The sequence below is a fragment of the Vulpes lagopus genome, chromosome 7, assembly GCF_018345385.1.
Source record: "Vulpes lagopus strain Blue_001 chromosome 7, ASM1834538v1, whole genome shotgun sequence".
NCBI lineage: Eukaryota > Metazoa > Chordata > Mammalia > Carnivora > Canidae > Vulpes > Vulpes lagopus.
This window is the reverse complement of record NC_054830.1, coordinates 15,289,463-15,307,914: the sequence shown is the minus strand read 5'-3', so window position 1 is coordinate 15,307,914 and position 18,452 is coordinate 15,289,463. Positions and strand designations below refer to the sequence as shown.

At 43.8% G+C, this 18,452-nt stretch overlaps 1 protein-coding gene across 1 annotated transcript in view; it reads right to left on the bottom strand.

Annotated features, from left to right (window-relative positions):
* LIMD1 (LIM domain containing 1) overlaps positions 1-18,452 on the bottom strand; it is a 73,836-nt gene that overhangs the window by 13,885 nt on the left and 41,499 nt on the right. The window contains exon 3 of the mRNA XM_041762562.1: positions 47-114. Coding sequence (XP_041618496.1) covers positions 47-114 — 68 coding nt within the window. The remainder of the gene's footprint in view (positions 1-46; positions 115-18,452) is intronic.

Genomic DNA, 18,452 nt, shown 5'->3' with positions numbered 1-18,452 from the left:
CTCTGGTCGGGACTGCGGGCAGGGCAGGTTTGGGGAACACACTCACCAGGAAGTCTTCCTCACAAAACACTTTGCCGTTGACAAAATAAAAGGCTTTTCCTCTCAGCTTCCGGCCTAAGGAAAAAAGACAAAGGCAGGGCGAAAAGAAAATGTTGTATGCAGTGAGAAAGGAGAAAAGAAACAAACATGCACAAAATTGCCGACTGCCACTAAGAGCGTGTGATTACTGAAAGCCGCCGTGGCCCTGGGATGGCCAGGCCCGGCCCCTGGCAGGTGCTGTGTGGCCAGGGACACCAGCACGGCCTTGAGAATCATCCTACGCCCACCTCTCCCACTTGTCCTCCGCTGAGCAAGAAGCCAGCGAGACATCTGGGGACAGGACGGCAGAGGCGCACTCAGTGCGGGTACAGGGCGATGGCCTGTTGTAAGCTGTTTCCCACAGGTGTTTGGGACATCATCTTTGACATGTTCTCCAGAGGCCACTGGTGAAAACCGATCAGGAAAGTCCTATAAATTGGTCAACTTTATTTTCATGTCTCTTTTCACCTCGACTATACAGAAAATACACATTGTGGGATGGATAATGATTTTTCTTGTCTTGTCCTGATCTAAATGGGGTGAGGAAGGGCAGCCCACGTGGCTCAGCGGTTTAGCGCCTGCCTTCAGCCTAGGGCGTGATCCTGGGGTCCCAGGATCGAGTCCCACATCAGGCTCCCTGCGTGGAGCCTGCTTCTCCCTCTGCCTGTGTCTCTGCCTCTCTCTCTCTCCCTCTCTCTGTAGCTCTCATGAATAAATAAATAAAAATCTTTTAAAATAAATAAATAAATAAATAAATGGGGTGAGGAGGTTGGGGCACCTGGGTGGTTCAGCGGTTGAGTGTCTGCCTTTGGTCCAGGGCGTGATCCCGGAGTCCCTGGATCAAGTCCCACATCAGGCTCCTTACACGGAGCCTGCTTCTCCCTCTGCCTGTGTCTCTGCCTCTCTCTCTGTCTCTCATGAATAAATAAATAAAATATTTTAAAAATAAATAAATAAATGGAGTGAGGAGGGGTGGGAAAATTTCAAGACACTGCAGCTTCTCAGATGTAACTTTAGTTTCCATAAAGCTAGGATGCTGACAAGAATAGCATACTTTGGGGTGCCTGTGGCTCAGTGAACACCTGCCTTTGGCTCAGTTCATGATCCCGGGGTTCTAGGATCGAGTCCCCATTGGGCTCCCTGAAGGGGGCCTGCCTCTCCTTCTGTGTCTGTCTTTCTCTGTGTGTCTCTCATGAATAAATAAATAAAATCTTAAAAAAAAAAAAAGTAGCATACTTTATCAATTCCCTTGATTCCTTATGATAAAATACAAAAGGTCACAGGTTCAAGGTAAACAGGAGCATCTTTGTAAGAGACCCTGGTCTGCGACTCTGTAGCATTTCCAGATCTGAGAACATTTCGAGCCCTAGGCACAACACATACACAATAGACCACGAAAGTTTCAAAAACTGAACAAATTTTAAACTCCAGTGGAATCATGCCCCTTGGAGCCAGGGTCCAGAACACGAAACCAAACACTAAAGGTGCTCGAGGCAGAGAAACCTCCTTGATAAACACCAAGTATCCCGACCTGGGACTCCCAGAGCCAGCAAAGAGCACAAGGCGGCAGAGAAAAGCCTGGCGATCTAGACCTGTTGGAGCTCAGAGAGGGCCTAGAAAGTATCGATGCAAAGGAAGAGCCACAAAAAAGGAAAGACAAGTTTAACTACAAAAGCAAAAAAAGCTCCAGACGGATTAAAGACTGTGTGAAAAACAAAAGTTATCATAAGAAAACGCGAGTAACTGTCTTTGACTTTGGCGTGGAAAAGGATTTCCTCAGTAAGACACAAAGGCGTGCCTTATAGGGGTAAAGGCTGGTTGAACACAGGACATCAGAAATCAGGCTTCTGTTCAACGTGAAACAACATACACAAAGTTCCAAAGATCAAACTGTTGAAAAGCCAAACTGTTCTGAGCAAGGAGGCAGGAGTGGGTCAGGGGCCGGCAGGCTGGAGGCCATGAGGAGAGAAAGAGGCAGAAGCAAGGAAGGATGAAGACTCTGAGACTGACCATCAGCATTTCTGCGTCGGCAACCACCTCACCAAGAAGGCTTCGTCCTCCTCCTGGCCTGCTCAGCCCCTTCTTGGTGTCCTGCTTGTTGCTGCCAGACCCACTGCTGTCTCTATGTCTCCCCAACTCTCTGATCGGTTCCTATAGAACTTTTTTTTTTTCCTATAAAACTTTTTAATATTCTGAATAGATGCTGTGCTCCTTGAGACTATAATGTGGGGCAGCCTGGGGGGCTCAGCAGTTTAGCATCGCCTTCAGCCCAGGGCATGATCCTGGAGACCTGGGATCGAGTCCCACATCAGGCTTCCTGCATGGAGCCTGCTTCTCCCTCTGCCGGTGTCTCTGCCTCTCTCTCTGTGTGTCTCTCATGAATTAAAAAAAAAAGAAAAAGAAAAAAAAGAATATAATGTGCCTGCAACTTCAACTTGGCCTTATATGAAGAGGGCTTGCCAGTGGTCTAACTGAAGGCAATATATGCTAAGTTGAAGAAGCAAAAGGCAAGGTAGGCCAGGGACCAGGAGATGGCCACAATACACATAATAAGACACTAGTATCTAAAACATAAAGAACACTAACCACCCGTCTGACAAAGATAACCCAATGGAAAAAGTGAGTGGAGGGTAAGAAGTGAAAGTGCAGAGAAGAGAAAAATCTGTTAAACTCTAGACAGTAACTATTTTTAAAGATGTTCAATCCCACTAGCAATCAGGATATGCAAATTAAAACCACAATGAGATGCTATCTCATTCCTGGATGGGCTAAAAATCACTAAGCCTGACAGTACCATGTCTTGGTGAAGGTGTGGGGCAGGAGGAAGCCTTTCACACGGCTGGTGGGAGTGTTGGTTGGAATGAGCACTCTAGGAAGAATCTGGTAAGAGCCCGTAGAGCTGAAATCCACATGACCCACCACAAACCCCTAGGCAGGCCCTTTGAGAAGATCTCCCAGCTTGCAGAAGGAGAAACGTGTGCAGTTTTTCACTGCAGCACTGCAAAGAAAACCTAGACACCCAGCAGCATCTTCAATGTTCATCAGTAAAGAAAAATTGATAAACACATTTAGGGTGATCCCTGGGTGGCTCAGCGGTTTAGTGCCTGCCTTTGGCCCAGGGCACGATCCTGGAGACCCTGGATCGAGTCCCACATCAGGCTCCCTACATGGAGCCTGCTTCTCCCTCTGCCTGTGTCTTTGCCTCTCTCTCTCTCTCTCTCTCTATCATGAATGGATAAATAAAATCTTTAAAAAAAAAAACACATTTAGGAAGAATTTGGAGTTATAGTCCATGGATGCGATATTACACAGCGGTCAAAATAAATGAACTAGATTTGTATATATAATTATGAATTGAACTGAACACATTGCTGTGCAAATAAAGAAAACTGCTCAATGATATATGTAAATTACGTGATAGTATGTATATGTGAAAGCATGAACAAACACATGCACACACAAACTAATACTTATTAATCTTGTAAATGTGATAACAGAAGAAAAACTGGGACTGGAAGGATCCATACACTCAATTCATGACAGCAGCTGCCCTGGGGAAGGGGGAAATGGAATATGGGAGGGAGAAACCAGGACAATTCCAATCTGTCTGTAATATTCTACTTCCTTTATCAGAAATAAGTCAAAAGGACAACATATAAATATCTGTGCATTCTGGGTGGCAGGTAAATAAAGGTTATTTCCTACTGTACTTTCCTGCAGTTTTGAAACTATACACAAAAACAAACATGCACACCTTCTTTAGGTGAAATACTATAAACCAAAGGCAAATGACACACCAGAAAAAACATCTGCACTGTAGAACAAAAAACAACTTAACCTACCCTGAGATGCAAATAACTCAATTAACAGCTTGATATAAAAAAAATAGGCAAAGAGGAGCACCTGGGTGGCTCAGGAGTCTGCTCAGGTGGCAAGGAATCTGCTTGAGATTCTCTCTCTCCCTCTCTCTGACCCTCTCCACTACTCACTCATGCACATGCTCTCTCTCTCTCTCTCTCTCTCAATAAAATCTTTTGTTTTAAAGATTAAAAGCTTAAAAATGAGCATTAAGCAATATCTAACTCCTAATAAATTATAGCACGTATACTATTATGCAACCATAAAAAAAGATTGTTTTCAAAAATAGGTTTGATGACACAGATATTTAAAATACTTTACTTTAATATTTAAAATACTTTAAAATGGGGCAGCCCAGGTGGCTCAGCGGTTTAGCACTGCCTTCGACCCAGGGATTGATCCTGGAGACCTGGGATCGAGTCCCATGTCAGGCTCCCTGCATGGAGCCTGCTTCTCCCTCTGCCTGTGTCTCTGCCTCTCTCTCTCTGTCTGTCTCATAAATAAATAAAAATCTTTTAAAAAATAAAAAGATAAAAATAAAAGGTGGTATAAAAGCGTGTTTGTGTGTGTGTACAGACATGGAAACACACACCTATAAGATAAAAAATTACGTGTATGAGCATACACACATATGTATGCCAAATGTTAATAGTCATTATCTCTGAGTAAAAAAAAAAAAGAGAGAGTGGGATTTTTAGTTTTTTTTTTTCCTGCAATGACTATATGTTATTTTCATAGCCTGAAACAAATTATAATGGGGTGAGGGAGTGTGGAAAGAGCAATGGGGCATATGTTAGAAGGCTGCAGTGCAAGTCTTTAGCTCTCCAAACCTCTCCCATTCTTTCCTCAAAGTTAGTTACACTCACTTCTAGAAGGTCCTAGAACCTTCAATAGCATTTCCTGGTTCTGCAAAACTAGGGTAACAAGAATGAGCACTTAGAACTAAATGACTGCAGGGTTCACTAACAGAACCCCAACCCCCCCTTTTTAAAAGATTCTATTTATTTATTCATGAGAGACAGAGAGACAGAGACAGAGAGAGAGAGAGAGAGAGAGAGGCAGAGACACAGGCAGAGGGAGATGCAGGTTCCATGCAGGAAGCCTGAGGTGAGACTTGATCCCGGGTCTCCAGGATCATGCCCTGGGCCAAAGGCAGGTGCCAAACCACTGAGCCACCCAAGGATTCCCACCCATCCACCCCTCCCCCCCCCCCCCGCCCCTTAACAGCCATTGAAGTTCATTTATAATTATTTTACTTTCTTGGAACTTTCCCCTCTATATAAATATTCCAGAGGACTCAAAGTTTTACAAAGGAAAATGAGAACCAATTAGAGTATCCTTTCTCCACTTTTTGCCCCATCAGGCACCCAGGTGACAGCCTCTAGTCCCTCCCTGGCAGCCAAGGCAAAAGGAAGGACACAAACAGCCCACCACGGAGGAAAACGAGGCTCGTGCTGTCTGACCACAAGTAAAGCCCAAGTCCAGCCTGGGAGCGAGGATCGCTTATTTTGCTGCTCCCAGGTTCTGAGAGGAAAGGGGGCAAGACAGGCAGCCCGGGTGGCCCAGCGGTTTAGCGCCGCCTTCAGCCCAGGATGTGATCCTGGAGACCTGGGATTGAGTCCCACGTTGGGCTCCCTGCATGGAGCCTGCTTCTCCCTCTGCCTGTGTCTCTGCCTCTCTCTGTCTCTCATGAATAAATAAAATAAAATAAAATAAAATAAAATAAAATAAAATAAAATAAAGAAAAAAAAGTAAGGGGGCAAGGCTATAGGTTCCACTCTGGGGGCAGGGGGCATCTGGAAACAGCATAGGACTTCCTAGACAGAGATGAGGTTTCTGATCCGAAGCAGAGAACATCCAAGCTCTGGTTCCAGGAATGGAGTCCAGGAAGTTCTAAGGAATCTGAGTGGGAATTAATTTTTTGTTTTATAGAGGGCATACTACCTCTGTTCCAGAAATCACTGGAAGATTATTAAACCTGCCAGAACACTGAGTGCTCTAAGCTCTAAGAACACTGAGTATTCTAAGAAACACAAATCAAACAAGAGCTTTTTCACTTAAACATCAACAAAGATTTTTTTAAAATGATCACAGTCGTTTATGACTGCTGTCATGGCATATTTCTGTAAGTTACTGATGAGAGTGTAAAATGATAAACTCTCCCCAGAGAGGAAACTGTGAAATGTTTATCTCTGACTTGGTGCAGCTGTCTGTGACTTAGCTTGAGGAAAGAATGAGAAATGTGGATAAATATTCACTTAGGTTCAAATTGGAAGCCTTAGGAGAAATGATTACATAAAACAGAGAACATCTAAATAATGAAATATTATGTAGCCATTTAAAGTACCATTCAGATAAGTGTTTTCGTGATACTGGCAAATGCTTATACTATAGAAAGTTATTCAAAATACATTAGTATATGAAAAATGCAAGCTGGACAACTGTACAATTCCATTTCAGTAACTTATACACACACACACACACACACACACACACACATATACAAAAGAGAAAAAACTCTGAAAGAGCACATGCTGGAACTAACAATGGTTGGCACTAGTAGATGGCATTACCAGGACATTACACGGCCAATAGTGCAATCATTTAAAATTATCTAGTACTATATAGCCCTGGTAGGTTGTATTAAAGGGCCTTTCTCTTACTACTTCATACATTTCAATATTTGAAATTTTTCTATTATTAAGGACACTTTATAGATGGTATTAGAATTTCACTTTTTGCTTTCATATACTTTTATATTAAATGTTTCTAGAAGTACATATTTAATCATTTGATAAATAACACTTTAGGTTTTTTAAAAGATTTTTATTCATTTATTTATTTTGAGAGGGCGCATGCACATGCATGGGGAGAAGCACGGGAGGGGGAAGAAAAGAATCTCAGGAAAACTGCACTGAGCATAGAGCCACAGGCCCTTCTCTACACGGGGCTCAATCCCACGACCCCAGAGACCACGATCCGAATGGAAACAAAGAGTCAGAGGCCCAACCAACTGAGCCACCCATGTGTCCCTCGTTTTCTGTTTGTTTGGTTTTTTTTTTTAAGTAGGCTGGATGCCCAACGTGAGGCTTGAGCCCACAACCATGGGATTAAGAGTACCATGCTCTACTAACCAAATCAGCCAAGTGCTCCCAATACTTTAATTTGTAAAAGAAAACCCTTATGTATAATATGAAAAGTAATAAAGCAAGATCTAAGAACTATATCTCAACTATGTAAAAAAGAAATTCAAAGAAAAAAGACTGGAAAAAAAAATCTGCCTGAGAGCAACAGTGCCTCTAGTGGACATATGTGGTATCTACATGACTGTGGAGAGGAGGACGCTGATCACAGATTGTGTGCCTCTTTACACTCTACTACACTTCCCCAAACTTTTACTAAGGAGCAGGTAAGACTTTAATCATTAAAAAAAAAAAAGACTTTAATCATGCTTTTAAAAAAAGTGCCCAGGGATGCCTGGGTGGCTCAGTGGTTGAGCGTCTGCCTTTGACTCAGGGTCTGATTCCAGGGTCCTGGGATCGAGTCCTGCATCCGGCTCCCTGCATGGAGCCTACTTCTCCCTCTGCCTATGTCTCTGCCTCTCTCTCCCTCTCTGTCTCTCATGAATAAAGAAATAAAATCTAAAAAAAAAAAATATATATATATATAAATAAATAAAGTGCCAAGCTAGCTACACAAATCCTATTGCTGCAAGTGTGCAGAGCTGAGAAGTCCCATGTCCACAGTCATGAGGCCAAGGGAAGGGTTTAAAGGCTGTATATGCTTCTCCTTTGTTCCAAAATAACAATAACAATAATATTAATAATAATAACAATTGAAGACTCCCCCATAGGCAAAGGGTGGTGCCCAGTGTGTGCTCTGAAGGACTCAACTTCACTTTTTACCCCATTAGATCCCACACTAAGTTAGTTTGTATTTTATCAGTAGGAGAAAGAAAAAACCCTAACATCTATTGATTGCTTTCCAGTTTTCTTTCTTTTTTTTTTTTTAAAGATTTTATTTATTCATGAGAGACACACAGAAAGAGGCAGAGATATAGGCAGAGGGAGAAGCAGGCTCCCCGTGGGGACCCCAAGATCATGTCCTCAGCGGAAGGCAGACACTCAACCATTGAGCCACCCAGGCGTCCCTGCTTTCTAGCTTTCAAGTACTGCATTTAGAACTTTCACACGCTAGCAAGTCTAAAAACGTTTCATGTTGTCACACATTACTGCACCATCAGCCCTCCTGTCTGGCCTTTTCCCACCACATGCCTTTTACAGGCAAGTCCACAGATCATTTCCTGTCACTCACTGTAGGCTCCTGGTTTCAGCAAGTGTGGACACGGTTCACCAAAGAATGACGTAGAAATCCAATCCATCACTTGTCAGTACCATGGAACAGTACACAGATGTGGGAATTAATTATCCTCAGGAATCACTGGAAACGACGCCCCAGGATTGTTCCCACTTTCTGGGTTTCCTTTCCTCTTCATGATACGGATGGGATAAACATTACCTTCATTTTATACCTCCTGAGGCTCAGAGCAGTAAGTGGGCAGGACAGGAACCCAGGCTTGTCTGACCCTGAAGCTCATGCTTGTCCCACTGTGCCATGAGACTGCCTGCACGATTTAATGCCTGTGAGTGCACACCTACATGTGCCATCCATTTTTTTCTCTTCCTATCGCAGAATGGAGAAAAGTAATTTTTTAAAAAGATTTTCTTTATTTATTCATGAGAGACCCAGAGAGAGAGGCAGAGACCCAGGCAGAGGGAGAAGCCAGCTCCCTGTGGGGAGCCCAATGTAGGACTTGATCCCAGGACCTCGGGATCACCACTCAACTCAAAGGCAGAAGCTTAAACATTGAGCCATTCAGGCACCTGCTCTCTCTCTCTCTTTTTTTTTTAACATTTATTTATTTAAGCGATCTCTACACCCAATGTGGGACTCGAACTCATGACCCTAAGAGCGAGAGCTGCATACTCTACTGACCGAACCAACCAGGCACCCCGAGGCTTCTCGTTTTCAAAAGCAGGAAGGCAGAGGGAAAATATTCTTGAGGCTGAATCACTCCAGGGTCCTGAAATTCGATGTAAGTGCAGGATCCAGAACCCAGAAGGGTCGTGGCTGCCGTTCACGCTAGACCAGTAGGTGGCACCAAACTACAGCCAGGACCAGGACAGGTTGGAGCAGCATAACCCACTGAGAACTCCAGGCCGGTAGTGAAGGGGATGGCGTGGGTCATGTCACTCGCCAGTCCTGCAACATGACCTTGCACCTGAGGCATTTTAACGCCACCAGCACGTTATGCAAAAGCTAAATCAGTCAGGCAGATGTGCCTATGGTGGCTAGATGAGTTGGGATTTGACCCTAGCTCTCTGGCACAAAGTCAGCACTGAGTAGTTCTCAGACTGGGGGTGGGAGGAGGGGGTGGATTTGCTGGCCTTCCCAAGCAAACCTCTTTCCCACTCTACTCCCCTGTGGGGGGATGAGTTTCACTGTCCTCACTCACTTCCTACAGCTGTACACACCTGGAGGTGTGATACCATGAAGCTACCTATGGCTGCGGCAGTGCTCACAACAGGCATGGCACAACCTTGAATGGTCCAGGGTCCGTAGTTCTAAGCTTAGCATGCTTCAGAACCACCTGGTGGGTTTGTTAAAACACAGACTGCTGGGGCACCTGGCTGGCTCAATCGGTTGGGTGTCTGCCTTTGGCTCGAGTGGTGATCCTAGTCCTGGGACTGAGCCCTGCATCCGACTCCCTGTGGGGTGAGGAGCCTGCTTCTCCATCTGCCTGCTGCTCCCCCTGCTTGTGCGCCCTCTCTCTCTCTCAAAAAACGCAAACAAAAAACAAAACACCCAAAACCCAAAAAAGACCCCACATACTGTCAAGCCTCATTCCCAGAGACTGATTTAATAAGTCTGGGAGGGACCTGAGAGTCTACCCTTCCCAGGTGATGCTGAAGGTTCTGGTCCAGGGGCCACACTGAGACAGGCCATGCCTCAGGCTGGTCTCTGAACCAGCATTTCCACTTCACATGATTCGTCTTGGTCAAACAAAAGGGCTAAGATCATCGAGTCCATCCCTCAACAATGAGCAACAAACAGAACTGAGGTGCAAGGCAGGTCGGTGCCAGGTCTTTATAATTTGGTTTCAGAATCATCCTGCTTCTGACAGAGGAATTCCTTAAACCAGGAAACACATAGTGATGTGCACACCAAAATTAGACCAAATAAGTTTTTCCAGAGCTTTAGAATGATCATAGTTGCTCTTTATTTTCCAATCGCAGCAACAATTTACAGAATATTGACTAATACATGTGCAGACTCATCAAAAAACCACTTACCATTGACAGTGAATGGATATTTTATATTTGCCTCCAGAGGCCCCTTTAGTTGAAAAGAAAAATGTGGAAAAAGCCCGTGTAGCTCGATGAAGGAAACTGTGACCACAGTTACAGATGTCACAAAGAGAGGTTGGCCACTTAACCTGACAAATAAAACTAAACGTGCCACGCTCACCATTCTCCCTCTAGAAATAGAAACAACTTGTCTATTCTGGAAAAGTAATTGGCCCTTAGCTGGAAGACTTCCATCACAAACTTCACTGTCCAAAATATCTCCCTGAAAAGTGAAAAGTGAAAAAAGCTTTCCTGGCAGAGAGGAGTCCTCGAAAAAAGGAAGTTTTTAAAAATGAGCAACTGTTTAGATTTTGTTGTTATCCTACTGTCCCAAGATGGTAACTTCTGAGTTGTCCACTGGTTACCAGGCTTTTGTGGCTATTTGTATGTAAATCTAAGTTAATTAAAATAATTGGCAGCTATGCACCATTCGCTTTATCGCACAGAATCCTATCTGATCTACTTGTTCAAACAGCTGCTTCCAGAAAAGGTTAACTTTTACAATGAGCTGCTAATACAAACCAACAGAAAAACTGAACAAATTGGTTCAGGGCAAATGTAACAACCAACCAGGATTTCCCAGGCTTAGGCAGCCTCCGAGGGACAGGGGAATAGGCAAAAGGTGGAAAGTAGAAAAGCAACCAGGGTCAGGTCCCAGGCTTTGCCATTTCTCCAAAATGCAAGGTTGGCCCATCACGTGACCCTGTGGGTTCCTTGGTAGAGGGTGTTGTGGAGAGGACAAAACTGAGGGTCCCAGTGGGGAGCCCAACGTGGTGCTGGCCCATACTAAGTGTTAGCATAGTAAGTCACTGTTGCCAGGATCCCGCCAATGACCTTCAGCAGTTTCCTCAGCTGAAACCTATATGAGCTAAAAATCTCATCCGCCCCCCACCTCCCTCTGCCCAAACCCTCCTTTTTCTCAGTTTACCTGCGGTAAAGGGCCAGGCTTTTGTTTTGTTTTTCATTTCCACCTGTCAGACTTAATTTCTTGGAAAATAAAAATACTGTGGGAAAATGAAACATAAAATCCAAGCTACAATCTACTCTGTCAAATTGCTGTGAATGTTCCTAAATGGCCTCAATTTCTGTGCTTCTCTCCTTGCCGGCCAGCACCATTGGGGACCACACCACCAGTAGTCCCAGTCCACATTCCAATTCTCTTCTCACTGGATGCTCCCAAGTCTTTTTTATTTCTTTACAGTTTTACAAATCCATTCTTTTTGTTTTCCATTCCTACCACTCCAGACCATTATTATCATCTGGATTGGAGAAGAGAATGCCACGCAGAAAAAAAAAATCCTGGAGACCTGCAGAGGGTCTTCTCTGAGTATTTAGCGGGGAATCAGATCAGCATGTGCCTGTGAAGAAACTAACCAGGTCCGGGGAAAAAGTCATCCACAAGTACCAAAAGCAATGTCTATCCTGCGAGCAGAGTGGGAAAACTCATAATCCATTGGGTATTGAGTGAAATGCTCAAGAAATGCTTTTACCATGGAGTGAAGAATAATTGGCCCTAGACTGAGCTCTGTTCTGAAAAGATCATTGTCCCCAAATAACTCACCTGCATCTCAGGACAAAGCACAAGAAGATTTAAAAGAATACAAAAATATCCAGGACTCAACGAGGTGAAATCGCAATGTCTGGCATCTAATCAAAGATTACCAGGCATGCACAAAGGTGGGAAAAGAGGACCTACAATTTTTTTAAATAATAAATTTATTTTGTATTGGTGTTCAATTTGCCAACATACAGAATAACATGCAGTGCTCATCCGGTCAGGTGCCCCCCTCAGTGCCCGTCACCCATTCACCCCTACCCCCAAGAGGACCTATAATTAAGGAACTAGTCAATCTATGGAAATCAAGCCAGATCTGACACAAATCCTAGAATCAGTAGGAAAAGAGATACAAGTTATTGTTATTATATCCCATATGTCCAAAAAGTTAAAGGAAGATCTTTAAAAATGCCCAAATTGAGTGGCTAGAGACAAAAACTAGAGTACTAGGATGAAAAATACACTGGATGAAAGTAGGAGACTGCACACTGCAGGAGAAAAGATTAGTGGATTTAAAGGCATAATAATAAAAACTGGCCACTCGATGGCCAAAATGAAACAGAGAGGAAAAGAATTTTAAGCATAAATAGAATATAAGGGAGTTGTGAGGCAACTTTAGTTAATTAAAATTAAATTAAATTAAATTAAACCCGGGGAAAAAAAAAACAAAAAAATTAAACCCCGGTGGCTTAGGGGTTTAGCGCCGCCTTCAGCCCAGGGTGTGATCTTGGAGACCTGGGATCAGGTCCCACATCGGGCTCCCTGCATGGAGCCTACTTCTCCCTTTGCCTGTGTCTCTGCCTCTGTCTCTCTTTGTGTCTCTCATGAATAAATAAATAAAATCTTAAAATAAATAAATAAATAAATACAATTTAATTCAAAAGGTAATTTTTTAAATCTAACAAAGAGGTAAGAAAAGGGGTAACAAAGCCCTGAAGGAGAGGGATTAGGAGCAGGGAGGGGGCAACAGAAAAAATGTGAAGAAATCATGGCTGGAAATATTCTGTATTTGACAAAGACTATAAACTCACACATCCAAAAATGCTCAACAAACCCCAAGCACAGGAAACATAAAAAGGACCCCAAGGGACATCATAATCAAATTTCTCAAAATCAATGATAGAAAACTTAAAAGCTGCCAGAGAAAAAGGATATGTTACCTACAGAGAAACAGAGATAATAAAGAAGACATCAGATTTCTGATGGAAAGCAATGGAACTACATCTTTAATGAAGTGAAAGAAAAAACTATCCACCTCGAATTCTCTAGCCCCACAAAAAAAAAAACCTTTATTTTTTTTAACGATCAATTTATTTATTTGAGAGAGAGCACACGCATGCAAGGGAGCAGCAGGGGAGGGGCAGCGGGAGAGGGAGAGAAAATCCCAAGGAGACACTAAGCTGAGCACTGAGCCTGATGTGGGACTCAACCCCAGGATACATGATGAGATCATGACCTGAGCAGAAACTAAGTGTCAGACGTTTAACCAACTGTGCCCCCCCAAAATATCCTTTAAACCTAAAAGTGAAACAAAGATGAATTAAGACATAGATGAAAGGATTCATCACCAGCAGATCTGCCCTATAAAAAAAAAAAAAAAAGTTGAGGAAGGCCTTTAAGCAGAAGAAAAACAGTACCAGATGAAAATCTGGATCTAAACAAAGAAGAGGACCAGAAATAGCAACTGCATGGATAAATGAGATTTTTTTCTTATTAGTTAAATCTCTTTTAAAAGATAATTGACTAGAGCAACAGAAAAAAAAATTGAGACACCAGAAACAAACCCTAACATTTAAGGTCAATTAATTTTCAACACATTTGCCAAGACAATCCAATGGAGAAAGAATAGTCTTTTCAACAAATGGTGCTGGGAAGCCTTCATATTCATGTGCAGAAGACTGAAGTTGGGCCTCTACCTCAAACTATATAAAGACCAACTCAAAATGGATCATAGACCTCAACTTAAGAGCTAAAACTATAACATTCAGAAGAAAATATGGGCATGAATCTTCGTGACCTTGGGTTGGCAATGTTTTCTCATACAAAGCATCAAAAACATAAGAAAGAAAAGAAAAGAAAGTAGATAAATTAGACTACCTCAAAATTTAATAATTATAACATCAGGAAAGTGAAATGACTGTCCATAGAAAGAGTAAAAATATTTGCAGATCATATATTGGAGATTCATCTGTAAAACATATAAAAATCTATTAATAAAAGTCAATAATAAAGATTTTAAAAACCTGGGATGCCTGGGTGGCTCAGTGGTTGAGCATCTACCTTCGGCTGAGGGGGTGATCCCAGGGCCCGGGATTGAGTCCTGCATCAGGCTACCCAAAGGGAGCCTGTTTCTCCCACTGTCCCTGTCTCTGGGTCTCTAATGAATAAATAAATAAAATCTTAAAAAAAGATTTAAAAAACCCAATAAAAAATGGGTAAAGGATCTGAATAGACATTTCTCCAGATAAGACGTGCAAATAAGCCCATGAAAAAAAATGTTCAGCATCATTAGTCATCAGGGAAATGCAAACCAAAACCACATTGAGATTCAACTTCACACCCATTAGGAAGGTCAGAATCAAAAGGTCAAATAATCACGAGTGTTGGCAAGGATGTGGGATGCTGAAATCCTCACACATTGCTGGTAGGAATATAAAATGCTGCAGCCACTTTGCAAAAACAGTTTTTTAAAAAGTTAAACACAGAGCTACCATATGACCCAGCAATTCTACTCTTCGATATATACACAAAGAGATGAAAACATGTGTCCACGCAAGAACACATCCAGTTGACCCTTGAACAACATGGGAGTTAGGGGTGCTGACCTGCCACCGTGCAGTCGGAAATCCACATATAACTTTTTACTACCCCCAAAGTTAACTACCAACAGCCTACTGTTGACCTCCTAAAAGCCTTACCAATAACATGAACAGCCAAACACGTATTTTGTATGTTATATGTATTATATACCATATTCTAACAACAAAGCAAGCAACAGAAAAGAATGTTAAGAAAATCCTAAGGAAGACACATTTACAATACCGTACCATAAAAAAATCCACATATAAGTAGACTCTGTGGTTCAAACCCACATTGTTCAAGATTCAACTGTACAAGAGTATTTGTAGCAGCATTATTTATAATAGCCAAAAAGTGGAAACAAGTGTGTATCAGCCAATGAATAGATAAATAAAATGAAGTATATCCAGACAATGGAATATTATTCAGCCATTAAAAAGATCAAAGTTCTGATCGTGCTCCAACATGGATGAACCTGGAGCATCTTAAGTGAAAGAAGCCAGTTACAATAGACCGCTTATCATATGATTCCATTTATAGGAAACCTCCAGAACAGGCAAATCCATAGGAGTAGATTAGGGATCCTCGGGTGGCTCAGCGGTTTGGTGCCTGCCTTCGGCCCAGGGCGTGGTCCTGGAGTCCCGGGATCGAGTCCCACATAGGGCTCCCTACATGGAGCCTGCTTCTCCCTCTGTCTTTCTGTCTGTCTGTCTCTCTCTCTCTCTCTGTGTGTCTCTCATGAATAAATAAATAAAATCTTAAAAAAAAAAAAAAGAAAGAGTAGATTAGTGGTTGCTTAGAACTGGGGGAAAGAGAGGTAGAATGGGGAGAGACGGATAAAGAGTACATACAGGCAATACCCGGCACTACACTAAAGGTATTGAAGAGTGGCAGGGGGTAAGTCAAGATCAATTGAACACCATCCCCATTCTCCCAAAACTGACCACGTAGGGGGAGACACAGACCCCCGCAACCAGCTTCAATCTAACCATAGCTTCAAACACCATGAGATGGGTAAATGAACAAGGCAAACATGAGACCCGGGATCAGAGAAGCCACAAGAGAGACCTCGAGGAAAGACAGTGCCTTAGAGGGTGGTATTCACCTGGGTGGACAGAGGAAGAGGCAGGTGGTGTCCTGCTGGGCAGGGGGACTGCCAGATGGCAGGTGGAGGAGATGGTGGCAGGACAAGAGACAGGCAAGGAGCTGGAACTGGCTTAAGGAATGCTTTCAATGCTAAGTGAAGGATTTGGACTGTGATGATAGGGCAAGAAGTGGCCTCTGAGCGGGGGTGTGGTCCCCCAAACGTGTGCTCTAACGCTGGCCATGTGGATGGAGGTGGTAGGATGGCAAACAGGACCCAAGACAGTTGGGAGGCGTCAGCAGTGATCCACGTAAGGAAGAGAGAGGGTCTTCATTCTGGGGCCCAGCAATGGTGGCCATCACAGGGGAGGCTGCTGGTGTCGAGGGGCACAGCAGTCCCTCAGCCATGATCACAGGGAAACTTGCCCTCTCCACCCTGGTGGTACATCTGCTGGATTCCCAGCCTGGTCAGGAACTCAACTGGCAGGGAGGTTATGGTGATTTTGAGTCATCAACAGGCTCTTACACAGCACATGGTTTCAAAGACTGCAGAGCAATGAAGAGGAAGGTGTAGGAACCATTTCCAAATGGAACAATGCGGGCAGCAAAGTGAACACATGACGCCAGGGAAAATCGCAAGCACAGCTAAGCAGGTATGGCAGACATGTTCTGGTCTTGCTTTGGTGTTGAGTTATGGGTAATTTTCTTCTCCCATATGTATTTTTTTTTTTAACAGTGTGACTCTGTTGCCTTTGTGATGTATAAACTACAAGAATCGTAAACGTCACTGATCATTTCTTGTTAAAAAGTGAACTCTGGAAAAAAAAAAAGTGAACTCTGGTTTAGGAACTAGAGGCTTTCCCTGCACCATGCAATATAGTAGCCACTGGCCATGTGTACCTACATTTAAACTTTTTTTTTTTAAGATTTTATTTATTTATTTGATAGAGAGAGAGCAAGCACAACCAGGAGGAGCTGGGGATGGAGAAGGAGACTCCCTGCTGAGCCAGAAGCCCAACACAGGGCTGGATCTAAGGACCCTGGAATCCTGACCTGAGCCGAAGGCAGATGCTTAGCCAACTGAGCCACCCAGGTGCCCCCTACATTTAAACTTTAATTAAAATGAAATACAAGGGATGCCTGGGTGGCTCAGTGGTTAAGCGAGTCTGCTTTCAGCTCAGGGTATGATCCTGGAGTCCTGGGATCGAGTCCCATATTGGGCTCCCTGCATGGAGCCTGCTTCTCCCTCTGCCTACATCTCTGCCCCTCTCTTTCTGTATGTCTCATGAATACATAAACAAAATCTTTTAAAAAATAAAATAAAATGAAATATGATATTCAATTCCTCAATCACACTAGCCACATTTCAAGTGGTCAAAAGCCACATGTGGCCATTGGCTGCTAGAGGGAGCTGGAGGCCAAAGGAAGGCAGAGGGGGTGGGTGGTGAGGCAAACAGTGGGACCACAGACATGTTCCCAGGGGACTGCATCAGATCCCCCGGGATGCTCATTGAGCACATGCACACAGGCCTCTGCTCCACACATTTCAGGACTCAGGGTCTGCATAGTGCAGCCAGGGGTCTGCATTGTAGGGAGCTCCTCGTGACCGTGAAGAATCTAAAGGAAAGGGTGAGAATCACCTGTGTGTCAGGCTCCTGGGTGGCTCAGTGGTTGAGCATCTGCCTTGGGCTCAGGACATGATCCTGGAGGTCCGGGATTGAGTCCTACATCAGGTTCCCTGCATGGAACCTGCTTTTCCCTCTGCCTGTGTCTCTGCCTCTCTCTGCGTCTCTCATGAATAAGTAAATAAAGTCTTTAAAAGAAAAAAAAACCCCACCCATGTGGTGGCAAAACACACCACGAGGCCACCTGGATCCCAGTCCCCAGTGCACCAGCTGTCAACTGTTCTGAAACTCCACTTCCTCTTGTGTAAATGGGTGTGGTGAACTGGGAGGCAAATGAGGAGCCTTGAGCAGACAGAGTAAAATACTCCATAAACAGTGGCTCCTATCACAGCCTGGGTCAGGGGCATGGAAGTGCCATGGGCTCCATGATGGAAACTGCGGGTGCAAAAGAAATTGTCAGCGAGGTGACACAGGGAGAAAGGAAGTAGGGAGGGAAAGGAAAGTAGTGCAGAAGGAAGATGAAAGGCCCCGTATTAGTCAGGGGTCTCCAGAGGAACAGAACTGGTAGGGTGCATGCATGCGTGTGTGTGTGTGTGTGTGTGTGTGTGTGTGTGTTCACACACGCACGCACGTGCATGAGCGTGCATGCATGTACACATGCATGCTTGTGTGTTTGTGTGTGTACAGACAGAAACAGATTCAGCAAAAGGACTGGCTCACGTGATTATGGAAGCCGACAAGTGCCAAGATCAGCAAGAGGCAAGCTAGAGGCCCAACAAGTCAAGTGTCGCTCTAGTCCAAAAGCAGGGAAAATCGATGTTCCTGCTCAAGGCAGTCCGGCAGGAGGAAACTCCCTTATTTGTGGGAACATCAGGGTTTTTGTTCTATTTGGGCCTTCAACTGATTGGGCAAGGACCGCCCACATTAAGGAGAAAAATCTGCTTTACTCAGTCTACCAACTGTTACTCTTGTCCAGAAACATCCTCACAGACACACTCAGAATGATGTTTGACCAAAGGTAAGGTCACCTACGGCCTACTCAAGCCG